The sequence below is a fragment of the Ahaetulla prasina genome, chromosome 4 (genome assembly GCF_028640845.1).
Source record: "Ahaetulla prasina isolate Xishuangbanna chromosome 4, ASM2864084v1, whole genome shotgun sequence".
NCBI lineage: Eukaryota > Metazoa > Chordata > Lepidosauria > Squamata > Colubridae > Ahaetulla > Ahaetulla prasina.
This window is the reverse complement of record NC_080542.1, coordinates 71127164-71153936: the sequence shown is the minus strand read 5'-3', so window position 1 is coordinate 71153936 and position 26773 is coordinate 71127164. Positions and strand designations below refer to the sequence as shown.

Sequence of the window (26773 nt, the reverse complement as noted above, 5' to 3'; positions counted from 1 at the left end):
TCCTACTATTTGTTTCTCCTTTTCAAAAATCTACATAATTTCTTCTAAAAAGGAATAGCCAGATACCATCTACAAATCTATGCATGTGTAGTAGCATGCTGTAAAACAAAAGCACTAGTTTTATACATTTTTTATTCATTTCCAAGAATGTTTCTCTATCCCTCACTGACTTAATAGATCTAAAAGAATTTTCTAGAAAATAGAAATAATGGTTATCTCGTCCTATTCTTTATAGGATTTCTTTATGTATGTTCCACTGCACAGAAGAAAAAGCTAAATGAGAAAAGAAACTTTTTTTTGCAGAGCTAGGAAGGATGATATGGAAATGATTGCTTTATTGTGTATTATTTGAACTGAAAAAGAATTTTCTATGTATATCTGTGTCACTTAGTGACCATCTGGATTTTGAAAGTTCCAATATATATTCATACCGCTGTAGCTCACCTATCAGTATTGTGACATCTACCATTATTGGATACATCCACCATAGCATGTATCCATTGGCCCCCAAAGGGATGATGTAATCCTATTTAAGTTCATAATTGTGAAGCCACAGTCTCAAAGGACAGCTATGTATATTTATGTTCATCGTCTAAATTCAATCACCAATAAAACAATCAGAAAACAAAGCAAAACACAAATTCTATGCATTTCATCGTGGAACATTAGAGCTACATTATCTAGGCTTTAGTACTCAATATTTTTTATTTTATTTTATTTTATTTATTTATTTATTTATTTATTTATTTATTTGTTTGTTTGTTTGTTTGTCAGTCATATATAAGATAACAGGTAAAAGTATAAAGATAATTTGGATACATGAAAAGAGTAAGTAAAAGGGAATATTAGGACAGGGACGGTAGGCATGCAGGTGCACTTATGCACGCCCATTACAGGCCTCTTAGGAATGGGGTGAGGTCAACAGTAGACAGTTTAAGCTTAAAGTTTTGAGGGTTTGGGGAAGAAACTACAGAGTCAGGTAGTGCATTCCAGGCATTGACCACTCTGTTACTGAAGTCATATTTTTTGCAATCAAGTTTGGAGCGGTTTAACCTTGAGTTTGTATTTATTATTTGCTTGTGTATTGTTGTAGTTGAAGCTGAAGTAGTCATTGACAGGTAGGACATTGTGGTAGATAATTTTATTTACTATGCTTAGGTAAGACTGAAGTCTAAGTTGTCTAAGCCCAAAATTTGGAGTCTGGTGGCATAAGGTATTTTATTGCAAGCAGAGGAGTGGAGAACTCTTCTTGTGAAATATCTCTGGACTCTCTCAATTGTATTTATGTCTGATATACAGTGTGGGTTCCAGACAGGTGAGCTGTATTCAAGAATTGGTCTAGCAAATGTTTTGTATGCTGTAGTTAGAAGTACAATGTTACCAGAGAAGAAGCTACGCAAGATTATATTAACAAAAATGCCTTTTTGGCAATGTTGTTACACTGGGTTCTGGCACTTAGATCTTTAGAAATGAGTACTCCAAGGTCTTTGACAGAGTGAGGGTCATCTATAAAGTAATGTCCATCTAATTTGTAATTTATGTTTTGATTTTTTTTGCCAATGTGCAAGACAGAGCATTGTTGGTTGAGATTTGAAGTTGCCACTTGTTAGACCAATCTGATACATAGTCAAGGTCTTTTTGAAGAGTAGTTGCATTGTCTGTAGCGTTGAATAGTTTAACATCGTCAGCAAAGAGAACACAGTTGCTTTTAATATGGTCGCAAAGGTCATTTATGTAAAATATGAAGAGTATTGGACCTAAAACACTGCCTTGGGGGACACCACTATTAACAGGTACAGGATTTGATAGAGCGCTTCCTATTTTGACCACTTGTTGTCTGTTTGACAGGAAGGCAGCTATCCATTTATGTAGGAGTCCAGAAGTGTGATAGGATTTTAGTTTTAGAAGTAATTTGTCACGTACCACCAAATCAAAAGCTTTACTGAAGTCTATGTAAACTGTGTCTATTGCTTTGCCCTGATCGAGATGTATAGTTCATATGTTTTGCAATGTGGTAGTTGTAGATTACAGGATAATTTTTTTCTGAAACCAAATTGTTTATAGAAAGTAGCTTGTTTGTCACTAGGTGGAGAGAGTAATAGATTGGTTAATGATTGATTCCATGACTTTGCAGTGACGCAAAATAAAGAGATTGGTCTGTAATTTTCAACTAGGCTAGGGTCTCCCTTTTTGAAGATAGGTATGACCTTGGCTTGTGACCATTGGTAGGGTACCGAAATATTTTTCAAAAATTATGCTTAGAGGTTCTGCAATTGCAGTGGAAAGCTTTTTTTAAGAAGTATGCACATATTTCATCAGGTCCAATAGATTGAGATGGTTTTAGATTGTGTAGTGCCTTTCCAACATTGTCTTCTGTAAAATCAATGTGTATGAAGATCACCGTAATCATTGTAATTGTCTGTAGTATGGCTGGGAACTATTGGGTGTGTGTTGTTGCTGTTTACAAAGACTGAGCCGAAGAACATGTTAAAGAGATTGGCTTTAACCGTTTTGTCAATACATTCTTTGTTGTTTCGTCCTTTTAGAGTTGGGATGGATCTTGAGTCTTTAAGTTTGTTGTTTACAAAATTAAGAAGGCACAGGTGGATTTTGTGCATAGAAGGTTTTCTTCTTGCTTGATGTGATAATTGCTACATTCCAGGGGTGAAATCTAAAAATTTTCCCTACCGGTTCTGTGGGCGTGGCTTAATTGGTGGGCGTGGCCTGGTGGTCAGATGACTGGGTGGGCGTGGCCAGTAATAATAAATAATAAAAATAATAAAGTATACAAAACAATAAGAGGTACCAAAAACCATCTTTCACACTTTACACACACACGGCACAACACAACACAACTGACTCATACACAATGTAAAAGCAGCTGCACTTCACCCAAATGGCCCCTGCAATAAGCAGGAACCTCACACAGCCACAAAAAGCTCAAAAACCAACTTTCACACTTTACACACACACAACACAACTGACTCTCTCTCTCTGTCTCACACACACACACACAAAATGCCACATACAGCTTTGTGAGATTTTGTGTGTTTGTGTAGTTAGAGTGAAACACTAGAGAAACACACCAAATCTCAGCTGCATAAATATTTTATTATTTTATTTAATTTATATTTTTTAGATCAGGGGTCTCCAACCTTAGCAACTTTAAGGTTTGTGGACTTCAATTCCCAGAGTTCTTCAGCCAGCAAAGCAGGCAGATTAGTTGCTCACTGAGGAAATGGATTAGCTAGCAACTGATTCTGTCTGCATGCTGAAACTGCTCCTTTCAGGCTGGGAAAGCCATTCTTTAGATCAGTAATTAGGTAAGTGCCTTAGAATCTCTTAAAAGGAGATCAATTGAAGAGCTTGTAGAAAACATGTTTTTTAAGGTTCTGCTAATACGGAACGCAGCTGCAATCGCCAGAGGCCTTTTAAAACTTTTTTTTAAAAAAAGGAGTTTAAAGGGTTCTGATTATCTCAGCTGAGCCGCAGGATCCTCAAAGGCTTTTTTTTTTTACTTTTAAAGGCATGTTTTCAGCTAAAGAACTGCTTTTAAAAGTAAAAAAAAACCTCTGATGATGGTGCGGCTCAGCAGAGGCAGGGGGCAGGGCCAGAGATTTTTGCCACCGGTTCTCCGAATCACCAGCCACCATCGCTACTGGATCGGGCGAGCCGGTCCAAACCGGGAGCATTTCACCCCTGGTACATTCAGTCTTTATTTGTTGGCATAGTTTTTTGTAGTGGTTTACTTTGAGTTTGTATCTATTGTGTGCTCATATATTTTTGCAGTTGAAGCTGAAGTAGTCATTGACAGGTAGGACGTTGTAGCAGATAATTTTGTGTACTAAGCTTAGGTCAGACTGTAGGCGGCATAGTTCTAAGTTGTCCAAGCCTGAAATTTCAAGCCTGGTGGCATAAGGTATTCTATTATAAGCAGAGGACTGGAGTACTCTTCTTGTGAAATACCTCTGGACTCACTCAATTGTATTAAGGTCCAATATATTTTTATCATTGATGCAGTAGGAATGTCCTTTGTAGCCTGCAAATTTCCAATGAAGTAGATGTACTTCAATCAGTTGATAGTGTGAAGCCCATATTATACCAGAATTACAGCAAAACCAAAACTGAAGACGAGTTGGAAAGGAGTCATAAAAGAACATAGTATAGCTACTGTATAATTTATTCCAGAACAATATATTTCATTCATGGGAGGGGGGGGAAATGGCTTTGGGAAATTTGTATTCCTTACTAATTACTGAGGACAAAAAGGCTAATTACCTTCCTATTTATTTGGAGAGGCAATTTAAAGCGCTGCACATGTTGCTGCATTTTTTGTCATCCATCTAGCTTCCTTGAGCTGTTGGAGTTGAAAGTCAGAAGAACCTGGAATGTTGCAAGTTGCCTAGAATCCATGTTTATCATACCATACAATCTCAATACTTTTTATCTTTCCTAACTGTGAACCTGGATAACAAGCAATCTTTGAACTCTGAAAACCAACATTCCATGCTGCAGAACTTACTTTCAAGGATAATGGTCAGCCTAATGAAGTTATTGGACAATACTAATCCAGGCCACTATATCAATAGAAAGAAGTGGGGTTTTTCTTTACGCAAAATCCTATAGCTTTCTATAAGATCTGCTGAAAGACAACTGTTGAAGCTTTTCACATCAAATCATGTCAAAAACCCATCAACAAATCAGGAGAAGACCCATGCTAAATAAAGACATTGTGTTTTACCAGTAATTTTGATCATTCAGCACAAAGGATATATTTTTTGAGGACAGAGCTTCTCTCAAAGAAATGGACTTCTGTGATGGTTTTCCTATTCCTGTTTTCTTAACAAATGTGGCTGATTAATATGCAGGAGGGGCTATATTTGCTCATAAATCTTATATAACTGAAACTAAAATGTGAACCAAAATAAAATATCTGCTCTCCAAAAGCTATTATTTTGGCACAAAGAAGATATAGTCTTAACACTTACCTTCCTTCTGTTATCAAAGCAATAATGTGTAGCCAGAGAGATAGCCATGTATAGAAAAACAAAACATTTGTATTCCATCTTTGGTCTTCAAAATAATCCTCCACATATTTCTCAAATTTATAAATGACAAATTTAGTTGATAATCAAAAGAGTTCTGAGGCTTGAGGGGACATCTGGATGGAAATGCAAATCCTAAAAATAGCAATAAACCCTCTGCCAAATCAAATTATGCTGCAGCTGGTGGTTTAGGAGAATATCATCCCAAGTTTCTGTTTTTTAAGTATAAGTTAATACAGGCAGCAAATGTCATAGCTCAAATTGCTTGTTCTGATAGGGCCAGGGGGAGTTCTATGCTGTCTCTGGAAAACGTCCCAACTCCTGTTTCCCTACCATTACAGTGTCAGACTTAATTGAACAAAAGAGCTCAAATGCAATAATCTGACATTTTAGAAGGAAATGGATAGAAGCATGGGGAACATGCTTCTTGTTTTTGTTTTTCTTCTTAAATATGAGAGATGGTCAAGCCAAGCATGGGCTGGAAGGCAGTTTATTATTTTTTGTTATTGCGCAAAAGAAGAGAAGAACGACAGTTGCTTGAGTGATAGTCTTCCCTGTACACTCCCTGTTGTCTTCGCATTCCTTTCTCAAAAATCTTCTGACAGAAGAACCAAGAACTTTTTTATGATTTAACATACTTAGGAAACAAGAAGAAACTTAATTGCTACCTAAAATGGCTACTTAGTATTAAAGAGTGACATCTAGAAGCAGAGGAAGAAAAGTAAGTCAAATAGCTTTTGTTTTAGGACTATTCCCATGAAGATTGATATGCTGTTATGATTGCATGACAGCTTTAAGAAAGGATTTCGGATGCCTGCCTTTAAATTGAAGATCTAAACAGAGAACTTTGTCATCTAAACAAGAATACAAGTGATAACTGTATAATAACATGACTTTGGATAAGAAAGTTGGTTTTTATGATTTGACTTATGGTTTGCAACTGTATTAAATAGTGATTTCTAGAGGCAGAGGAAGAATGCAAGAATCGAATAGTCTTTGTGATTTCAATACTATTCCCATGAAGATGGATAGATTGGTGTGATCGCACGACCGCTTCAAGAAAGGATTCTGAATGGCTGCTCTCAGATTTATACTAACGATTTTAATAGAGAATTGTATATTTATGTAAGAATACAAGTGGCAATTATAGAATAATTTTTAAGGATGTTTTGGGGAATGAGAGAAAGATTAAAGATTAAAATGGGGAAAGAGTGAAATGAGTGTTAAAGAATTTATATCAAGGAATAGGTTATTTCTTTTTCTGTTGTTGTTTTTTCTAAGAATATGTAAGGAATTTAAAATGTTTAGTGATAAAACTTCCAAGAGAATAGTTGAATATAATTAGGGAACTATAGGGAGAAACAAGAAGTAACCACCCCTCTCAATTTTAAGCTGTTTTTTTTTTTAATGAGAATTGATGATATGGAATTTTTTTAAGCATACATTATTTAGAGGCGGAGGAAGTTGATAAGAGGGAATAGTCTTTGTGATTTCAGGACTAATCCTAAATAAGATGGAAATGTCTATGTGATTGCAGGGCAGCTTTACGAAAGGCTTTTTAGATGGCCTGACCTCTGATTAAAAGCAATACAGATATGTTTAAATTTGTGGAATTTAAGAAGTTAACAGAAGAATTATTAATGATGTTTTGTGGAATTTAAATATGGGGACTAGACTTCATTTAAACTCTAATGGGATGGAATACAATTTTTACTAGATATGTGCAGTAACTATTAATTTGAATGAAGGAGAAGAAAATATATTGTATAGAATACAATAGGGGATGGAATTTGAAATATGTTTAAGGATGTACCTGACTGACAATCTGTTCACAATGATATTTTTTTTACTATTATGTTTATAAAAAATAAAAAACTTTTTGCAAAAAAAAAAAAAGAACAACCAAGAACTTAAATTGGAAACAGAAAATTTGCAGAAGGTAAAGTGTTATCACATCTCACTTGAGATTGCCCTAGTCTCTCATATGGGTCTGTGCTTTTCATCACTTGGAGCAATAAATTAATACACATTTTGTGTAGAATTTTCGGTGCTCAAGTTGCAGGAATAAATGTGATAAGCAGGGTAGAGAAGAGAAAGGTCCATTTAAAATTTAACAAAAAAGGAGGCAAAGGAGCTGTTTTGTGGCCTATTTATAAATGTATACATTCCCATCATTAGTGAGGAAAAATGAATTGTATTAGGGAATTGAAGTAAGGGTTAGGAATTGACATCTATTTTCAAAGTCCTTTTTTTTTCCTGAAAGCCCCCAAAATTATACAATTCTAAAGCAATTCAAAGGCTGTTTCATGGATTATCATATGGCAGACAAAGTCATGATCCTTTCCCTGATGATAGAAAGAAAAGTTCACCAAACAAGGCAGTGGTGGGTTTCAAATTTTTTTACAACCTGTTCTGTGGGTGTGGTTTGGTGGGCCTGGCATAGCTTGGTGGACGTGGCTTGGTGAGTGTGGCAGGGGAAGAATACTGTAAAATCTCCATTCCCTCCCCAATCCAGGGGAAGGTTATTGCAAAATCCCCATTTCCTCCCAATCAGCTGGGATTTGGGAGGCAGAGAATAGTAACAGCCACTTGTAACAGCCACTCTCGGTAACCCAGACCCAGATCCAAGTGATCAAATTACCGTGTGAAACTCCAACTGCATCGCATTTGAATTGAGTGGATTTAATTGAGTTAAACAGCTGCCCTCCACAACCTAAATCCACCATCTTAGCTCAGGTGATCCAAGAAAACCAGGAGATCTCTGCAGCCCAGATCCTTCAGCAAGACTAGGAGATTGGTGAAAGTGAGGAGAGAGATCTGAGGAGACACAACATCCACCCTCCCTCCAGCAACCCTGCTGCTGCCTGAACACATGGAGATCTTTTCATCCCATGAAGTTTCTTAAGATCTGAGGTTAAAAGATATAAACAAGCCTCTACCCCCATGGGGATCTTTCCTTCTCACCTGCTCCACTCATACAAATACATGTGGATCTTTCCTTCCATTAAGATCCTGAAGATCCAAACATTAAAATTAAGGTGAAATAAAAAGTAAAGTGAAAGTACCTTAAAAGTAAGAAACTTTTATTTGAAAAATTTCGGGAAGTATAAAAGTTTTGTTGGAAATCCCGATCTATACAAAACAAAGCAGACAAGCGAACTATTCAAACAAAGCATGCTAGCTAAAAGCAACAGGAAGTAGGCTGCTGTTGTTTTCAAAACAAAGGAGGCAAGCAAAAAGGGAAATTGCTACCTTTTAAAGCACACATAGAATCATCTACTGCAATGTCCTTCCTGTTGAAGACTACTTCAGCTTCAATCGCAGTAATACAAGAGCAAACAATAGATTTAAGCTAAATGTTAACAGCATCTTGATTGCAGAAAATATGATTTCTGTAACAGAGTTATTAATACTTGGAACATACTACCTGACTCTGTGGTCTCTTCTCAAAATCCCCCAAGCTTTAACCAAAAACTGTCTACTATTGACCTCACCCCATTCCTAAGAGGACTATAAGGGGCGTGCATAAGAGCACAAAAGTGCCTACCGTTCCTGTCCTATTGTTTCCTTTCATTATATCCAATTAACATAGTTATTACATACTTTCGTTCATATATATGCTTATATGATATGTAGTTATTTTATGTTGATGCTTATGTATATTGTTGTGACAAAATAAAAAAAAAGTGACGCTGCTACTGCCCTTATAACCAACATGCTGCTGCTTTTAAATTGACGCTCCTGCTATCTTTTAATCCGACGCTGCTGCTACCTTTAAAAACAACAACATCCCACACTTTCATTATTGTCTTTCAATAATATTGATTAACTAAATTGATTCACTGTTACTGATCTAGCGTTTAGTATAATTAATTGATAGTTATTTCCTACTTTATCATTAATTGTCTAGTTATTTTTGTCATACAACTATATTCCATTAAGTGAGGATTAATAATAGAAGTTTTATAATTATTATATAATAAAAATTCTAATATTATTGATCATTAATTAATTAGCACTGTTTAGCTGGATATTCAATTGTCTAGTTAATTAATTATTAACAATTCATTAGTTGATTAGATTGACATTATTTACTGATCTACGTTGATTTATTATTGACATTAATTTGTTTATTGATTAATTACTTGCTAGATATTGATATTGACTAATTAATTTTGTCAAACATTTGACGGAACATTGAGCATGCCAGACAAAACTCCAACAAATTTATCAAACACCCTCAAACAAAAGTTATCACTACAAACAATGACCCAAATGACTCCAGAATATGCTATAAATGTAAGGAATCTATTAACGAATATGATGAATTCAAGAAATGCCGATTATGTACCAATTATGCCCACCACATCTACCTGAAAATAAACAAATCGGTAGCTAATTTCCTGCAAGCATATCCTACATTTATCCATATATATCCATCTTGTTTTCCAAAATTTGACTACTTAATTGCCATGTCTGATAGGGTCCATACCATGGAAACAACTATAAACACACAACAAACAATCCAAAACATTTTGCCCAAGTTATCATTGTTTCCTTTACTTCAATACTATATTAAGTTTACTAGTATACTTCAATACTATATTAAGTTTTTCTGGATGCATCTCATAATACCCTGTCCTATTGTTTTTCTTTTCTTCTTTCTATATATATGCTTATACCTCCTTATATTTACTCATATATTTTTATATACTATATAATCTTTTGTATGATTCCTACATATATTGTTGTGACAAAATAAATAAATAAATAAATAAATAAATATTCTAAAGTGTTCAAAATTATCCTCATATTATCTCTAATTTGTCTTAGATAAGAAGCCATTTTGATCCAGATGGATAAATTCATTTAATAGTCTCTTTAACCTATTCACCATTATTGAAGCAAAAATCTTATAATCCGCATTTAGTAGTGAAATCGGTCTATAATTTTTTATTAGTTGCAAATCTGTATCTTCTTTATGTACTGTATAAGTGTAACATAAGCCTCCATCCAGGAATCTGGCATCTTTGCTTTCACTAAAATTTCATTGAATAAATCCAGCATAACAGTGCTTAATACCTCTTGTAGTGTCTTGTATAATTCCGCTGGTAGTCCATCTAGGCCTGGGGTTTTTTGCTGTTTAATTGCTTCTGTTAATTCCATCATATTTATTCTTTCTTTTAACATACCCTTATGTTGTTCAGATATTTTAGGTAAGTCTGATTTTTCTAAAAATTGTTTTATCTTCTCATCAGATATCTTCTCTTGATGGTAAAGTTTCTCACAATAGTTTTGAATTATTTTCTTCTTTTGTTCATTTCTGTAATATACATTTCCCTTTTCATCTTGTAGGTGGTTTATCACTTTCTTCTCCTTCTCTTTTTTAATTTTATATGCCAGCCATCTTCCTGGTTTATTTGCATTTTCAAAAAAGTTCTGTCTGTCTGCTCTTAATTTACATGCCAAAAATTCTTGTTCATTTAAATTTATTTCATGTTTTTTTAATTCCATTCGTTTTTTAATTTTATTGTTTTGTGTATCTTTTTGTAATTCTTTCTCTAATCTATTGTAGTCCTCTTCTAGTTCTTTCAATATGTTATTGCCAAGCCTCTAATATATGCTTTCATTGTGTCCCATACATTCTGAAGTGATGTGTCTTCCTTTTTATTTATTTTAAAAAAGAACTCTAGTTCTTTTTCCATAAACTGTTGGAATTCTTTTTCATTTAATATTGTTTGATTCAAAATCCATCTTGTCTTTTTCTTTTGTCCTTTCTATATTACTATCATTGGGTTGTGGTCCGCCCAAATATTTATTTCAGTGTTTGCATCTTGTATGTTATCTATAAGATCTGTTGACATCCATATCATATCTATCCTAGACCATGACATACTGTATTTTTTGGAGTATAAGACACACCTTAGTTTTTGGAAAGGAAAATAAGAAAAAAGCTGATTGGCAGGTGGATTGACCTCCCGGAATACTCACAATCAGCTATTCCAGAGATGAATTTTAGCAACAGGTTCCTTGGTTGTGAGATCTGTGTCTTGCTTTTTTTTCTTTTTTTTTTGCTTTTTTTTTCTGCCTCTGAAACTCTGTTTCAGAAAAAAAACTTTTTTCTGCCTCTGAAAGCCTCCGAAACAGCTTAAGAAAAAAAAGCCTCTGAGCCTCAGTTTGGGGGCTTTTTTTCTGAAGCTCTGTTTGGTGGCTTCTTTTCTGAAACTTTGTTTCTGATGCTTTTTTCAGCCTGAAAAGCTGGCAGGACTACGTCCAGCGGTATAAGACGCACCCAGATTTTCACCCTCTTTTTTGGGGGAAAAAGGTGTGTCTTATACTCCAAAAAGTATGGTATGTCTATTTGAGTAAAACATATATTGTTGTTCTTTCATATGTCTTTTTCTCCCAATGTCTTGAATGCTTAGTTCTTCTATCATTGTAAAAAAATATTTGGGGAGTGTTTTTTAGGGTTTCTTATTTTTCTTTGTTGTTTTATAATCCAAATTCACATCTATTACGGCATTAAATATATGTGTTCATATTCCAATTCTAGTATTGTTCTGTTTAACTTCCCATAGAATTCTTCTTGTTTGTCATCTGGTTCATATAGCACTACCAGGAGTATTTGTTTGAAGTTCATTCTTACTTCCACCATCAAAATCCTCTCTTCTTCATCTATAAATATTAATTTAAGACAGTGGTAGTCAACCTCATCCCTACTACCCACTAGTGGGCATTCCAGCTTTCATGGTGTTGGGGTTTTGTTCGATACTGAAACACTTTCCTCTTTTTTAATTTAATTGACTTTTTAAAAAATTTTCATAGTATTATTTAAAAACATTTTCATTAGGTTTTCATAAAATTCCCCATGACAATTTAAATTTCTGAAAATATACTATTTGTATTGCCCATGTGTAAGTTTAGTTTATTTTACGTAAGTCAAACTAAATGGCGCTACAGTGCGACTGCAAACAAAAGAGCCTCGTCCCAGAATAGCTTGCGCATCTCCCCCCACACCACCCAGCTGTAACAGACAAGCAGAGCTGGTAGCTGGCACCCTCCTCCCCCAAAACACAATCCACGATGTGCGAGAGGCATGCGCAGATGACGATACACTTTATAAATCACCATTACTGTGGAACTGGTGGGCAGTTAGAAAATTTTACTACTAACAGAGATACAAAAGTGAGCGATAGGTATAAAAAAGTTGACTATCCCTGATTTAGGATCTAATTTTTCTTTAATATACAAAGCTACTCCTCTCTTGTTTTGTGGTATCAGTGAAGTAAATAAAACTCCTAATTTTGAATATTTAATAGTTTAGTGTATTGTTTTCTAATGTGTACTTCTTGTAAACATATAATGTCCATCTTTAATCTATTTAGTTTGTTTAAAATTCTATTCCTTTTTGTTGCCGAATTCAGTCCATTTACATTTATTGATCTTGCTTTTATTTCTTCTTCCATGTTTTACTTATTAGTAGTTTTTAATTTCCTCTTGTCTCTTTGGATCTTTTACCCTTGCTCCTTTCCCTAACCCTAACCCTAACCCTTCCCCGATCTCAGCTCTTTCAGAAAGAGCTATATTTCTGTTTGCTTTCATTTCCCTGGAGGAAGGGGAAACCCAACCCCCCTCTCTGTGTTTTTTATTTATTTATTTTTTTTTGTCATAACAATATATATAAGCATCACACAAAAGATTATATGTATCAGGAAATATAAGGAGGTATAAGCATATATATATGTATGTATGTATGTATGTATGTATGTATGTATGTATGTATGTATGTATATATGGAAAAAAATAAAGGAAAGAAAAACAATAGGACAGGAATGGTAGGCACATTTGTGCTCTTATGCACAAACGTGTGTGTATGTGTGTGTCTCGCTCCCTGCCTCTGTCTCTTCTCCCTCTCAGAAAGCCCTGCAGCCCTGAGTGCTCTCTTTGGGGCTTTTGGGGTTTTTTTCTTCCTTTTGGAAAGCCGGGCTGGCAGAGCAATGAGTGCAACCTGCAGCAGAGGCTTCCCTCCTCCTCCCCCCACACCTCTTGTGCGTACCTTCCTGGCCCCACCACAACTGGTCAGGGGAGTGCGAGAGGAGAAGGGAGAGGAGGAGGGAAGCCTCCTCTGCAGTTTCGCTCATTGGTCCACCAGCCCGGCTTTCCAAAAAGAGAGAGAGACACACACACAGAGAGAGGGGGGAGAGAAAGAAAGAGAGAAAGAGAGAGACAGAGAGAGAGAAATGAGAGAGTGATGAAATGGAGATAGAGAGAGTGATAGGGAGATAGAGAAAAAGAAAGAGAGATGAGAGAGAGAGAAAGATAGAATAGAATAGAATAGAATAGAATAGAATAGAATAGAATAGAATAGAATAGAATAGAATAGAATTTTTTATTGGCCAAGTGTGATTGGACACACAAGGAATTTGTCTTGGTGCATATGCTCTCAGTGTACATAAAAGAAAAAATACCTTCATCAAGGTACATTTACAACACAAATGATGGTCAATATATCAATATAATCATAAGGATTGCCAGCAACAAAGTTACAGTCATACAGTCATAAGTGGAAAGAGATTGGTGATGGGAACAATGAGAAAATTAATAGTAATGCAGATTTAGTAAATAGTTTGACAGTGTTGAGGGAATTATTTGTGTAGCAGAGTGATGGCCTTCGGGAAAAAACTGTTCTTGTGTCTAGTTGTTCTGGTGTGCAGTGCTCTATAGCGTCGTTTTGAGGGTAGGAGTTGAAACAGTTTATGTCCGGGATGTGAGGGATCTGTAAATATTTTCATGGCCCTCTTCTTGATTTGTGCAGTATACAGGTCCTCAATGAAAGGCAAGTTGGTAGCAATTATTTTTTCTGCAGTTCTAATTATCCTCTGAAGTCTGTGTCTTTCTTGTTGGGTTGCAGAACCGAACCAGACAGTTATAGAAGTGCAAATGACAGACTCAATAATTCCTCTGTAGAACTGGATCAGCAGCTCCTTGGGCAGTTAGAGCTTACTGAGTTGTCGCAGAAAGAACATTCTTTGTTGTCCTTTTTTGATGATGTTTTTGATGTTAGCTGTCCATTTTAGATCTTGCAATATGATAGAACCTAGAAATTTAAAGGTTTCTACTGTTGATACTGTGTTGTCTAGTATTGTGAGAGGTGGAAGTATGGAAGGGTCTCTCCTAAAGTCTACCACCATTTCTATGGTTTTGAGTGTGTTCAGTTCCAGATTGTTTTGGTTGCACCACAAGGCTAGTCGTTCGACCTCTCATCTATATGCGGATTCGTCATTGTCTCGAATGAGACCAATCACTGTTGTGTCATCTGTGAACTTCAGTAGTTTAACAGATGGATCGTAGGAGATGCAGTCATTGGTATACAGAGAGAAGAGAAGTGGGGAGAGCACACAGCCTTGGGGGGGCCCTGTACTAATTGTACAGGTATTTGATGTGATCCTGCTTAGCTTCACCTGCTGCTTCCTGTTTGTTAGGAAGCTTGTGATCCACTTACAAATTGGTTCCGGTACCTGTAGCTGGTTTAGCTTAGTTAGAAGAGTGTCTGGAATGATGGTATTGAATGCTGAACTAAAGTCTACAAGGAGACCCTTGCATAGGTCTGACTTTTGTGGGGTCTATTTCCATCCCCTGGTGAGAGATTCATAACCTAGGTAATCTATTTTATCTTGGTGAAATTCACATTTGGAGAGTTTGGCAAACAACTTAGCTGCCCTTAGTTTCTTCAAGACCTCTCACACCAATTTAACATGTTGAGCCTTATATTCAGTATCAATCAATATCAATCAAGATAAACCAAAACTCCTTTATACATGCAGCACCTAATTAATCAGCAGTATGAAAATGGCAGGAGCCCCTTGGAGCCCGAATGGCAAAATCTTGAACGGAAAACATCCCAATGGACAATTAAATGCGGTTTTCCATTCACCCCCCAGATCCGGATCTGGTAATAAGCCCCTCTTAAGTCCAGTTTGTAAAAAAATTCTCCCCTTCTCCAGCTGGGCCAGTACGTCCTTCATTAGGGGTAGGCAGATAGAGATTTTCCTTGCAAATAGCATTTAAATTTCTATAATCCACACATAAGCATAACAAGCTGTCCTCGTGGATAAGGACTGGGACTGTTGTGTCTGCGGCCCCCGAGTCGGGCCCCCTGCCAGAAAGTGACTCAGAAAGTGAGGGGGAAGGGCCATCAGGACTTACCTCTGGAGCACCGGCTTCCCTGGCTCAGCTCCAAGAGCCAGAGGCAGGGCAGGTGGAGGAGATAACGAGGCCTCTGTCCCCTAACTCTTCCCCCCCAGGCCACGCCTCCAGACCCGGCTAATGGCAAACAGGCCTGGCTGGACCCTAGGTTTCATAGGCAGGAGAGGTGGGAACAACAGAAACAGGGGTGGGGCAGGCCTAGGAAGTGCTGAGTCATGGAGCCACATCTCATAGGATATAAAAGCAGCAAGGGCTGCTATACCACTTCATGGCAAGCAAATCAACTGCTTAGAGGGAGAATTAGAGCTGAAGTCCTTTTTGTTCCTGGTTTCCTGGCTAACTCATCAGCATCAAGAGAGATAACAGAGACACTTGGCAGACGCTCGCTAGTCTGCTGCCAGAGCTGATAGTTGCCGGCTAATTAAGTCATTGCTCATGTCTCTGCGGCCCCCGAGTCGGGCGCCCTGCCAGAAAGGCCCCCTGGACTGTGGAGGAGGACAGATCAGGGACAGCCAGTCTCGCTAGTTGAGTCTCGCTAGTTCGATGAACCACAAATGAGGTTTTTTTTGTCTATAAATTGCTGCAGTTCATACAGTTCCTGGGGAGTCATAGCATAAATTTTTGGCTTAGGTAGTTTGGCTCCTGGTAAAATCTCAATGGCACAGTCTGTAAACCTATTGGGGGGGGGAGTTTTTGCTGAAAACATCCATCAAATCACGGTATTCCCTGGGGATGCAGGTAACAGTCCATTTGTAACAGTTGCAGCTACCTCCTCAGTCTGCAGTATTCCAGTCTGGTGGGGTTTCTCACTCTGGATTAATTCATTATTAGGTAATTGGAGAGGCCCCTCCATCCAGTCAATCCTTGGGTTCCACTTCTTTAACCAGATCAGTCCCAGAACTAGGGGCCAGTCCATCCCTGGTATCACAATGAAAGCAATGGTTTCTGAGTGATTTGTTGTTAGTTTGAGTGGTTCAGTGGCAAAAATTAAACTATTATTAAATGTGACCGGTGCACCACCCGCAATGGATCCATCAAGTTGGCAGAATGAGACCGGGGTTTTTAGTGGCCTTACTTGAATGCCCAGTTCCCCGACCGGAGTTTGGCTTATTAGGCTTCTCATGCACCCTGAATCAAGAAATGCTTTAAGTCTCATTTTTCTCCTTGTTAATGGATTAACAGTTCTAGAGGGGTTGTAAGGGGTTCAACAACCCCACTTACCAAAGTGTCTTTGTAGTCGCTCTCTGACTGAACGGGTTCCTCCACCAGAGAAGTCAAGTTCCTCACAAAGTCATTAATTCCAGCAGGAACTCAATGACTGTATGGGTCTTTAGGACGGTGTCTCTGGAATGTGGTGGTGGCTTTGACCTGCTTCCCTCCCGTTCAGGTGGACATCCTCACATGGCACTCAGCTGCGCGGTGGCCTTCCTTCAAGCAATTGAAGCAGGTGGCTGAGTACAGCGGGTCACAATGAGGTTTGGTTCCCTCCCTTCTGCTTGGGTTCTCTTCCAGGAGCAGCTTGTGCGGTCCTGGTTTCGAGTTTGGTCAATTTCAGCTTCCTTAGTCAAGACACACCAGCCATGCAGGAGGACTGGGGCTCCATGGGCAAAGCAGGCATTGTACGGGTAATCGTTTAAGCCATCTTTGAAAAACTCATTTCCTCTGGCCAATCTACATGGCAAGTCAGGTCATGAAACTCTTCGATGTATTCGGTGACCCTTATATGGTCTCTAGCCTGGTGGTCGGCTGGGGGGCCTCAAATCTTCATCTCAGGGCTGTCATGAAGCGGTTGAAGTTGTGAAGCTCCAGTGCATCTGCATTATGGAGGCTCACCATTCAACATGCAGCTGATCCTTCTAGAGCTAGTGTGACAACCCTAACTTGGTGCCTTCTTTAGGGAGGTCCCTCCCATACGCCTGCATGTAGGTCAATAGTGTGCAAGGAAAAATCCCAGTTGTTGGGGATTCCTATTGAATTTGCTGCCAAGAGGGGGTGCCTTCCATTGCATAGAGATGTCTCTTGGGTGGATTTTCCATGATGGCAATGGGTTCACTAGTAGCACCTGTGATTTCAGTAGATGCCCCTCGGGTTGGGGATCCCCTTTATTCATCGGTAGCCTCCTTTTGCGCTACCTCACACACAGCACAAGCCGGGGCGCCCTGGATCTGTATGCCATGGATGGCCTCCCTCATGAGGTTCATGGCTTCCCTTAGGAGTTGGTTGGACCAGTCTGGAGCTTCTTCCAGTTCGTTGTTGCTGTAGAGGTCTTCCATCTCCTGGTTCTAGCCAGGTCAGCAGCTCCCACTGGTGAGGGTTATATCTTTGGTCCTGCCGCCCGAGCTTTCCTTCTTCCCAACACTGATGGACCACCTCGGCTTGGCAGTGGTGCTTGAGGCAATATTCAGCTCAATCCAGGCATTGAGGTCCTTCTATGCTTGGATCTTGGGAGTGGGTTCTCCCCCAGCATTAAGCTTCTTTGTGGTCGCTGCCCTGGGCACACATGGTGTGCACAGTCCCCACGGTAGGATTGTTACCTCTCCTGGTTGACCAGTTTGCAGTTCCTGACTTATGTAAAGTCTTGTCTCTCCATTCTTCCCAAGAAAGCAGGACTCTTGAAACTGAAGTTGTTCCAAAAGCTTTTATTGAATGGCTTGTGATAGCAAGAGGTCTAGGCAGAAACTAATTATTCTTACTTAAAAAAAACAATTTAAAGTTGTGCAAATAAAACCGCTCTCGCAGAACAGCAATGCAGGAAACAGAAACTCACAACACAGCAATGCAGGAAAAAGAAACAGAAACTTCAGACAGAGATCCCTTCAATCCTCCCCCCATCACCAGAATGCCAGTGTCCCAATAGAAATATATGGGATCTGACACTTGTTTCAAATCTTTAAGACGCATTCAGAAGGAAAATACTTCCAAAGATATCAGACAGATGGATGTTAATATCTGCACTATTCAACTTTTATATCAACAATATGGTGAACGTCTTAGATCCCCTCATTATTCATGTTCTCCAAATTTATGGATGTCTGATCCCTCTACATTGCCCCTGGCAATGCTGTGGTCATTTCTTATTCTCAAATTGGACTCAAAAGAGCACTGGATGCTATTGCACGCTTTTGTGATCTTCAGAAGTAAATATTAACTACCAGAAGTCCAAAAATAATGATAAGACAAAGCAGTATTGATGATGGCAAGTGGGATGAACACAGGGCAAATCTCCTCTGAATATTTTGGGAACAATGTTTTATACTTCAGAATCTTGGAAGAATCAGAGATAGGTAATTCTTTATTCCAAATGATATTATTCTCTCTTTTTTTTTTTTTGGATTTATATCCCGCCCTTCTCCGAAGACCCAGGGCGGCTTACACTATGTCAGGCAATAGTCTTCATCCATTTGTATACTATATACAAAGTCAACTTATTGCCCCCCAACAATCTGGGTCCTCATTTTACCTACCTTATAAAGGATGGAAGGCTGAGTCAACCTTGGGCCTGGTGGGACTTGAACCTGCAATATTGCAAGCAGTTGATGTTAATTACAGGCTGCATTAGCCTGTTGCGCCACCAGAGGCTTCTTCCCTCCCACCAGGATTTAGTTGTGTGCTTAATCAGCTCTCAAATTCATATAATGGCAATTTAAGTACAGTAGACACATGTAATTCAAAACAAATCATAAAGGTCATCAAAGATAATATTCTTTTCTTGATAAATCCTTCAAAATTATTATACCACATGGAATTGTTTTGTCACATTTACAATCCATTAACTGTTTTTCTCTGTCAGAAAATTGCATGATTTAATCTAGCATTTTGGGGTTTCATTGGGATCTCAGGATACAAAAATCTCTGCCAGAAGCAAGTAAATGTATGCCACACATTAAGAAGCAATTTGATAAAATTAATCAACTATCCTGCAAATAAATATAATATAATGCCAATGAGTATACTATGTCTATTATATCAGACAACACTGGAGAACTAATTCAGTCCATTTACCTATATATAGTAACACCCCATCTCTGACAAAATCTCCAGGGTTGAATAAATTCATAAAAAACCTATAGTTCTGAAAAAGGGTCTCTGAAGTTTAGTATCTTAGAACATCCTCTTATTTGTCCTGGCCATATCATTCAAATACATAGTGTAATGTATTTGAATTTCAGGAGGGAAATTTAGGCGGGAAAAAAGCACGTTGCTGATTGGCTGGTGCCTCAGCCAAATTACTATTTAAAGAGGGGTTTTGCCTGTTGGTCTTTGCTGGGATCACAATAAACTAAAGAGCTGTTGTCACTTGTATCATCTCCTGCCTCTTCATTGCCCAAACATAACAACTATGTTTATGAATATTAGAAGATGCCATCTATTTTGCACTTGGAAGATCTGCAGAACATTAATTATACTATTATCATAATACTAATATAACTAATTTGTTCCATGGCCAAAGTCTTTTTAAGATACAGCTTTCTCCATACTGATGCCTCCCTGAGAAGTCAATTGGCTGGATGCTGGCTAATAGATTATGCAATTTAATCAGCATTCTTCAACTGAAAGATTATGGAAGTCTCCTCCTATGTTCTGGAATGCAATGAGCTACGATCATGTCATGGAGATATTCTATAAAAAAACAAGTTAGCAAGAAACAACAATTCCAGAGAAGAAGAGTCACATGAACATATTGTTGGTTAAAAACATGGAGGTAGTCTTATTTGTCTTTCCATGTAATTAACTGAATTACAGATTATTTGTCTTTCCTGTAATTAACTGAAAAGTTGGTATATATTCAGCTCCACAAAACAAAAACAGTTTTTCTAGAAATCCATGGCTGAGTTTTATTTATGCTGAGGGCAGACTGAACTGAACTAATAAAGTCAGTCAATCAGGGATTAGAAATATATACAATCCACCAATCAATTCTTTCTAGCATTAGGAGACTAAGAGAATAATCTGCTTTCCTATATGGGATGTAGCTGACTGTATAGCTGCATAAATTAGTATCTGGCCTGCAAAATATCATTTGCAGCATTGTTTTCCTACTGCAAGCTGATTCTTCTGTTATGGGTTAATGGTGAAAATTCATGGCCTCTTTTCTGCTCAATTTTTAGATAATTCAACAATACTTTTTTTTATTTCATTCAGAATATAACAGCAGACTTATTCACAGTTGTCTTGTCTTTTACCAATAACAGAGAAACATTAGAAATGATAACAAAAAACAAGAACTTATGAAAAGAACACAATTTCAGGCATAAGCACAAGTTCAGTTTTATTCATAGCAATGTTGATGGGAATGTTGGCATAAATTCTCTCCAAGGAGAATGTTCCAAGTAGAATATAGGATTTAAAACAGGTATTTTTTTTAATAAAGTAAGTACACACAATATAATTTTGTTTTTGATTATATATAAATTGGGCAAGTATTGTTCAAATGTTTTATACAAATCCCAAGTTCATTGAAATTTTTTAATACTCTGCACATTTCTACAACATAATCCTGAACACAGCATTTTCAGTATTTATGGCATCTGCCATTTTGCAAACAAAATAATCAATCACAGCCTGGACTAAAAAATGCCCACTGCTTTCAGTTAGTGATATATAATTATACAACAGGACACAAAGAGCAAGTAGCTTTGTTAAACGTGTGGACATTTCAGATGAGATACTAATTTGTGGGTATTAGGGGATTACAAATGTCTGTAATATGATCTGTGAATTTTAAAGAAAACCAGTCACTTGACTTAAGATGTTGGTGCTGATAAAGATAATGGTGAATCACAACTACAACAGTGTAGAAGCTGCAAGTGGTAATAATCATTTTTATTGAGATATCCTGTTGATTCAAAGATCTGAAGTGACTGCTGGGAGACAACTCTTACTTCCTCATTTACTGTTCTCTACTTCTTTCTCTCTTGTTAAAGCACCTGCAATGCTGGATCTAGTTTGGTGATTGTGCTGTTAGGTCACATTGTCTTTTTTATTTGGAACTGTGCTCCAGCATTTTAAAAAATAAGAAATTTCCTTTGGTAACACCTTTTATGTTGAAAAACTCTTTTGATCTTGCCCAGTAGTAAAATATTAATGGAAGTGGTGTTTTTCATTAGCAATGGATAAGAACGACAGGCAGAAAGCAAACAGAGAACTAGCTCTTTTACAGTCCCATCATAACCATAAATCCAATATGCATCATGTGTTCTCTTCCTGGTTTTTTTCTTTCTTTTTACTTAAAAAATCCTTTTCAGTTGTTAACTGTAAATACTAAGGAGTGACAACTGATTTAGTTGCAGTCATATACAAAATCATAGTTGCTTGGTTCCTTTGGAATAGGAGGTGGAGCATCAGGGATCTGTATGTTCTCCAGATCCAGAAGACGCAGCTTTATCTCCATATTGAGCAGAGTATCCAAGTCGTTACGTGTTAGTTCACTCATCATATCTTTTCCAAGTAGGGCATTTAGACCATCTGTCCATACACAGTACTATCGTGGGAGGGGAGAAGAGGGAGGGTTGACTTTTATAAATGCATCCAAAATACCATGCCACTTTAGTAATTATATTTTAGGCAAAATATTTTTACAATATCAAAACTTTTAAGTTATAACCTAGGTAACCTAGTATTTGGTTACCTAGGTAATCTAGGATGAAAATAAAACATACTATTTTGTTTGAGTATGACATTATACAGCAAAGTTATTTTTTAGATGTTTTCAGTATAAAATCAACATATTGGGAAAAAAGAAGCAGCAGCAGTAAAAGTGATTTGTGCTTACAATGTCTATAATATTTATCGACAAGAAAATAAAACACAAAAGATAATTAATTAACACAATTAATTAAGATAAAAGGAAAATATATTATTCTAAAATACTTTAAAAGGGTTAGAATTAATACCATGGCATACTGTGCAGACTATACAGCAGTGATGGCTAACCTTTTTGCCGTCGCGTGCCAAAAGGAGGGGAGAGTGCAGGGTGTGTGCGTGTATCATGCGCATGTGTGTCCACACCCATAATTGAATGCCCCCCTGCATGCACATGCAACCTACCTGCGCTCCCTTTGCTTTTGGCACACAATGGCCTGGTAGGCCCAGTAAGCCCGGTTTTCACTCTTCGCAAGCTCCAGAGGCTTTCTTGGAGTCTGGGGAGGGCGAAAATGGCCTCCTCCCTGGAGGCCCTTCAGAGGCCAGAAGTGGCCTATTTCCTGACTTCTGGTGAGACTGGAAGGGCCGTTTTCACTCTCCCCAGGCTCCAGAGCTTTCTAAGAGTCTGGGGAGGGTGAAAACTGCCTTCCCACCTCCTTGGAGGCTGGAAATGGCCCATTTCCCAATTTCCAGTTGGCCCAGAAGGCCCAAAAAATCAGTTGGCTGGTGCACGTGTGCTGGAGCTGAGCTAGGGCAATGCTTGCATGCCCACCAATATGGCTCTGCGTGCCACCTGTGGCACATGTGCCATACGTCACCATCATGGCTATAGAGCAATAGTGGCTATGGTCATGGAAGTAAAATCAGATTTATTTGATAAATCTTGAGATAAAACAATTCAGAACCACCATGTTATTTAGTAAAGAAAGGGAATAATTTCTGCTGAGCATCTGCATAAAGAGGGAAATACAGAATAACATCTTTCATCAATTCAATTATTCTTCCACTGAATTGACAGTCTCTCTTTTAAGTGGATTTTTTCAATAACAGCTACTGGGAAGGCTTTGACTCTGGCTAAGGATAAAGCACTTTGGAATTCTGGGATCATTAACAGTACAGTAAAAAAAATCTGTTTCATTATTTTTAAAAAACATTAAAATGAGAAGCCATATTACTGACGGCAATAGCGGCAGAGAAACAAGGTTAGAAAAATTGTTTGAAATCATCAGCAATTCCAGGAGATTTTATAAACAACAATTGAGATGATTTAAAAAGCCATTAAATGCAACTGTGAAGAAAAGTATTTAAACAAGGCAACCTAAAAATAAAGATTTCAGTTACATCAGCCTATATCCTAGTTTGTAAGTAGAAATTATAATCACCCATAACAATTTTTATCTTATAAAGGATTGTTTTGGATTCTATGCCAATAGATGGATTTTAAATTTAGCTGACTACATGCTATAAAATAAAAATAACTAGAACTTGCAATATGCAACTGAAGTTAAAAAGCAAGCAAATAAAAGATTACTGTGTATGAACATCACACAAGGGGATGAAGAAACAAGAATATAGAAATAGTGCTTACTTTTTTCTGATTACTGTTTTCCTGTTACTTTACTCCCCTGATGAAGGACTTTCACTAGATCTTGAGTATTTGTATAACATGACATTTGAAATTTTGGTTGGACAGGGTCTTTGTTAGCTGTCTGCTGTTCAATAAATTTTCTTCTTGAATTGGCTTTAATCTTGGGGATGGTTCTGAAATCTTCCACACCAATGAGATCCACTTTTTAAAAGTTATTTTAAATTTATTTTAGGGCTTGCCTATAGTTTTACATTTTTACTTTACTTGCTGAATTAATTTATATGATTTATCTATTTATCTATTTATTTATCACTTGGGAATTAGTGGACTCTAGGTAGTTCATACATGTTAAAGTATAAAAATAATGAAAATCAATAATATACTTTCGTATTTCCAATCAGATACCATTTCCAATCAGATACCAATCTATTTCCAATCAGATACCAAGAAAAAGGAAAGAATTAGTTTAGCAAGTGCTATAGCACTGTTAGTTATAATTAGTTTTGTATATATTCTGCCTCAGAATGTAAATTTGGCCCTGATGGCATATACTTGAAATATTGGTGAGCATTCTATATGCCTCTATAAACTGACTTATACTTTATTTTCAAGTAAATTTCAAATTTCAAAGGCCCTCTGGTGGCTCAACAGACTAAGCAGTCTGTTATTAACACAGCTGCTTGCAATTACTGCAAGTTCAAGTCCCACCAGGCCCAAGGTTGACTCAGCCTTCCATCCTTTATAAGGTAGGTAAAATGAGGACCCAGATTGTTGGGGGGGCAATAAGTTGACTTTGTATATAATATACAAATGGATGAAGACTATTGCTTAACACAATGTAAGCTGTCCTGAGTCTTCGGAGAAGGGCGGGATATAAATTCAAATTAAAAAAAAAGTTATTGGCTACTGGCTACCATTCTTGAGAGACCCTTTTGTATATTTCCATTCCAGAGAACATGAACTGGAATTACAGAATGAACTTTTCAGTTGTTTATGTGAAATCTATAACTCCTTTTTACAAGAGAGCTGTCTGACTTCTTTATTCTAGAAGATGGGAAAGATTTTCCCTCTTTTTGTGAAAGGAAACAGTACAGGATATATTTTAATATCATTTAATCTTTTTTTACAATTACGGTTGAATGGCTGTTGCACTATTTTGCCAGCTTGAAAATAAGATATAAATTACTATTGGTTTTCTTAAATTATCAGCATCACTGAAATTTTTAGTCATCTTGAATTTCTAGTTTAGTTTAAGAAATTCTGCCTTTTTGCTTCAAAGTATCATTATGAATTTGCAATTTCTAGAATCTTAAAAAATGAAGCTGATCTATCTGACCTCCTCCCCTTCCCAAGAAAGAATTTGGTAAAGTGCTGTTTAAGTGACCAGAAGCAATAATTATCTATTTGCCTTTTCAATTAAAAAAAAAACATTCATAAATTTACCTCATGCTTGTCAGGAGCAATGAAATTTAGCTGTCCATTTGAATCAAATAGTATAGAGAAAGCAAGTTCAAGCACCTCCTGAAAAGACACAATAATAATAAAGTAAAAAAAGAGATTATAGTTGTATTTCCTAGTCTCAATTCACACCTATATATTTGTGTCTTGTGTGCAGTTTTAAAAAAGATTAAAATATGTGTTTTCAAAAGATAATGTCTAAATGGCAAATAGTTACTATAATTGTACATTTGATGCTCAATATTACATTAAAAATTGATACCAAGCTAACTACCATGAGTTATCTCCATAATATTAAAAAGGAATTTTTGAACATAGTAACAGTGACTGTCATTGCTTATAGATTGTACAAGGAAAAGGAAACAAAGGAAAAAGAAAAACATTTCTAAAAACAATGTTTTATGACTTTCTACTTTGTTTTTCCAACAACTTGTATTTATTAATACAAATTTTAAAAATACCACTCTAAATGTTTATATTTCCCTTGCTGCATAATATGTGTGATACATATAGAAGCCATTCTTTTCTGAGTTTAGTCAAATTTCTGTTTTGTATATACAGTGTTATTTTTGCCAATTCTGCACATTTTCCAAGTTTAAATTCCCAATCAGGTACAATTAATACCACATTTTCACATAATTTTGAATCATGTGCTATTCTGCCTTTTTTCTTCAACGCTGAAAGTATTACATATGAGGAACGAAGTTCTGTGTTATTCCTATGTAGATACTTTTTGCTATAGAAGTAGAAATCTAACTGAAATATATTAAATTGCGAAACTCAAGTCAGGCACTTGTATATGCAGAGTAAAAAAAGAATAAAAATATGTTTTTGTGTGTAAATTTCTGTGTGAGGAAATTTATGGCCTACAGATATAGCTATACTTCAGGAAGCACTTTTGTTTCATCCATTACAATGTATTTTATGAACTTTTGATCTCTTTTTAAAATTTAGAACATTCTCAATTGAAAGAGAACGCAATGAGAACAAGTAAGTGTACAATCTTTTTTTTCTTAGAGCTCTTTTACATATCCGGAAGAAAACTCTATGCCTGATATATATATCAGTCAGAAAAGAAGAAAAACTTCATCTCTTTTCCAACACCTTAAAGCAACAGGACATGACATTGATTTTGAAGGAACCAAATTAATTTCCAAAATTGAACACTATTACAAGAGAATAATTATGGAAGCCATAGAAATAGAGACATACACCCATAACATGAATAAAAGTGACGATACTTCCCGCTTACCAAACATCTGGAAATTAGTACTAGTCAAGAAATGAATCCCAGCTACAAAAATTGACACCAACACATGACAGGACCTCAAACTCGGGACCAGACCAGAGCCCAAAATGCTACTCCCCACAAAAACATCAACACATAATAGGACCTTGAACTCGGAACCAGACCAGGGCCCAAAATGCTATCTCTGGAGGGCCAGGGATAGGGGATGTTCCTCTGCCCTGGTCCTGTTAGACCTCTCAGCGGCTTTTGATACCATCGACCATGGTATCTTGCTGCGCCGGTTGGGGGGATTGGGAGTGGGAGGCACCGTTTATTGGTGGTTCTCCTCCTATCTCTCCGATCGGTCGCAGACGGTGTTGACGGGGGGGCAGAGGTCGGCTCCGAGGCGCCTCACTTGTGGGGTGCCGCAGGGGTCGATCCTCTCGCCCCTTTTGTTCAACATCTATATGAAGCCGCTGGGTGAGATCATCAGTGGCTTCGGTGTGAGGTACCAGCTGTACGCTGATGACACCCAGCTGTACTTTTCCACACCGGGCCACCCCAACGAAGCTATCGAAGTGTTGTCCCGGTGCTTGGAGGCCGTAC

General features: G+C 37.2%; 1 protein-coding gene and 1 long non-coding RNA gene across 6 annotated transcripts in view; one reads left to right on the top strand and one right to left on the bottom strand.

Moving 5' to 3' along the window:
- The first annotated feature begins 5606 nt into the window (after window positions 1-5606).
- Window positions 5607-26773, top strand: part of LOC131196643 (uncharacterized) — a 114320-nt gene continuing 93153 nt past the window's right edge. Inside the window, exon 1 of the long non-coding RNA XR_009154792.1 lies at window positions 5607-5766. This is a non-coding gene — a long non-coding RNA (uncharacterized LOC131196643). The remainder of the gene's footprint in view (window positions 5767-26773) is intronic.
- Window positions 20508-26773, bottom strand: part of ELMO1 (engulfment and cell motility 1) — a 499623-nt gene continuing 493357 nt past the window's right edge. For all 5 annotated transcript variants that reach the window (XM_058179684.1, XM_058179685.1, XM_058179687.1 and 2 more), the window contains exons 21-22: window positions 24925-25002; window positions 20508-21732 (exon numbers count right to left, since the gene is read on the bottom strand). In XM_058179684.1, the coding sequence (XP_058035667.1) occupies window positions 21532-21732; window positions 24925-25002 (279 nt within the window). In that variant the 3' untranslated portion in view covers window positions 20508-21531. The remainder of the gene's footprint in view (window positions 21733-24924; window positions 25003-26773) is intronic.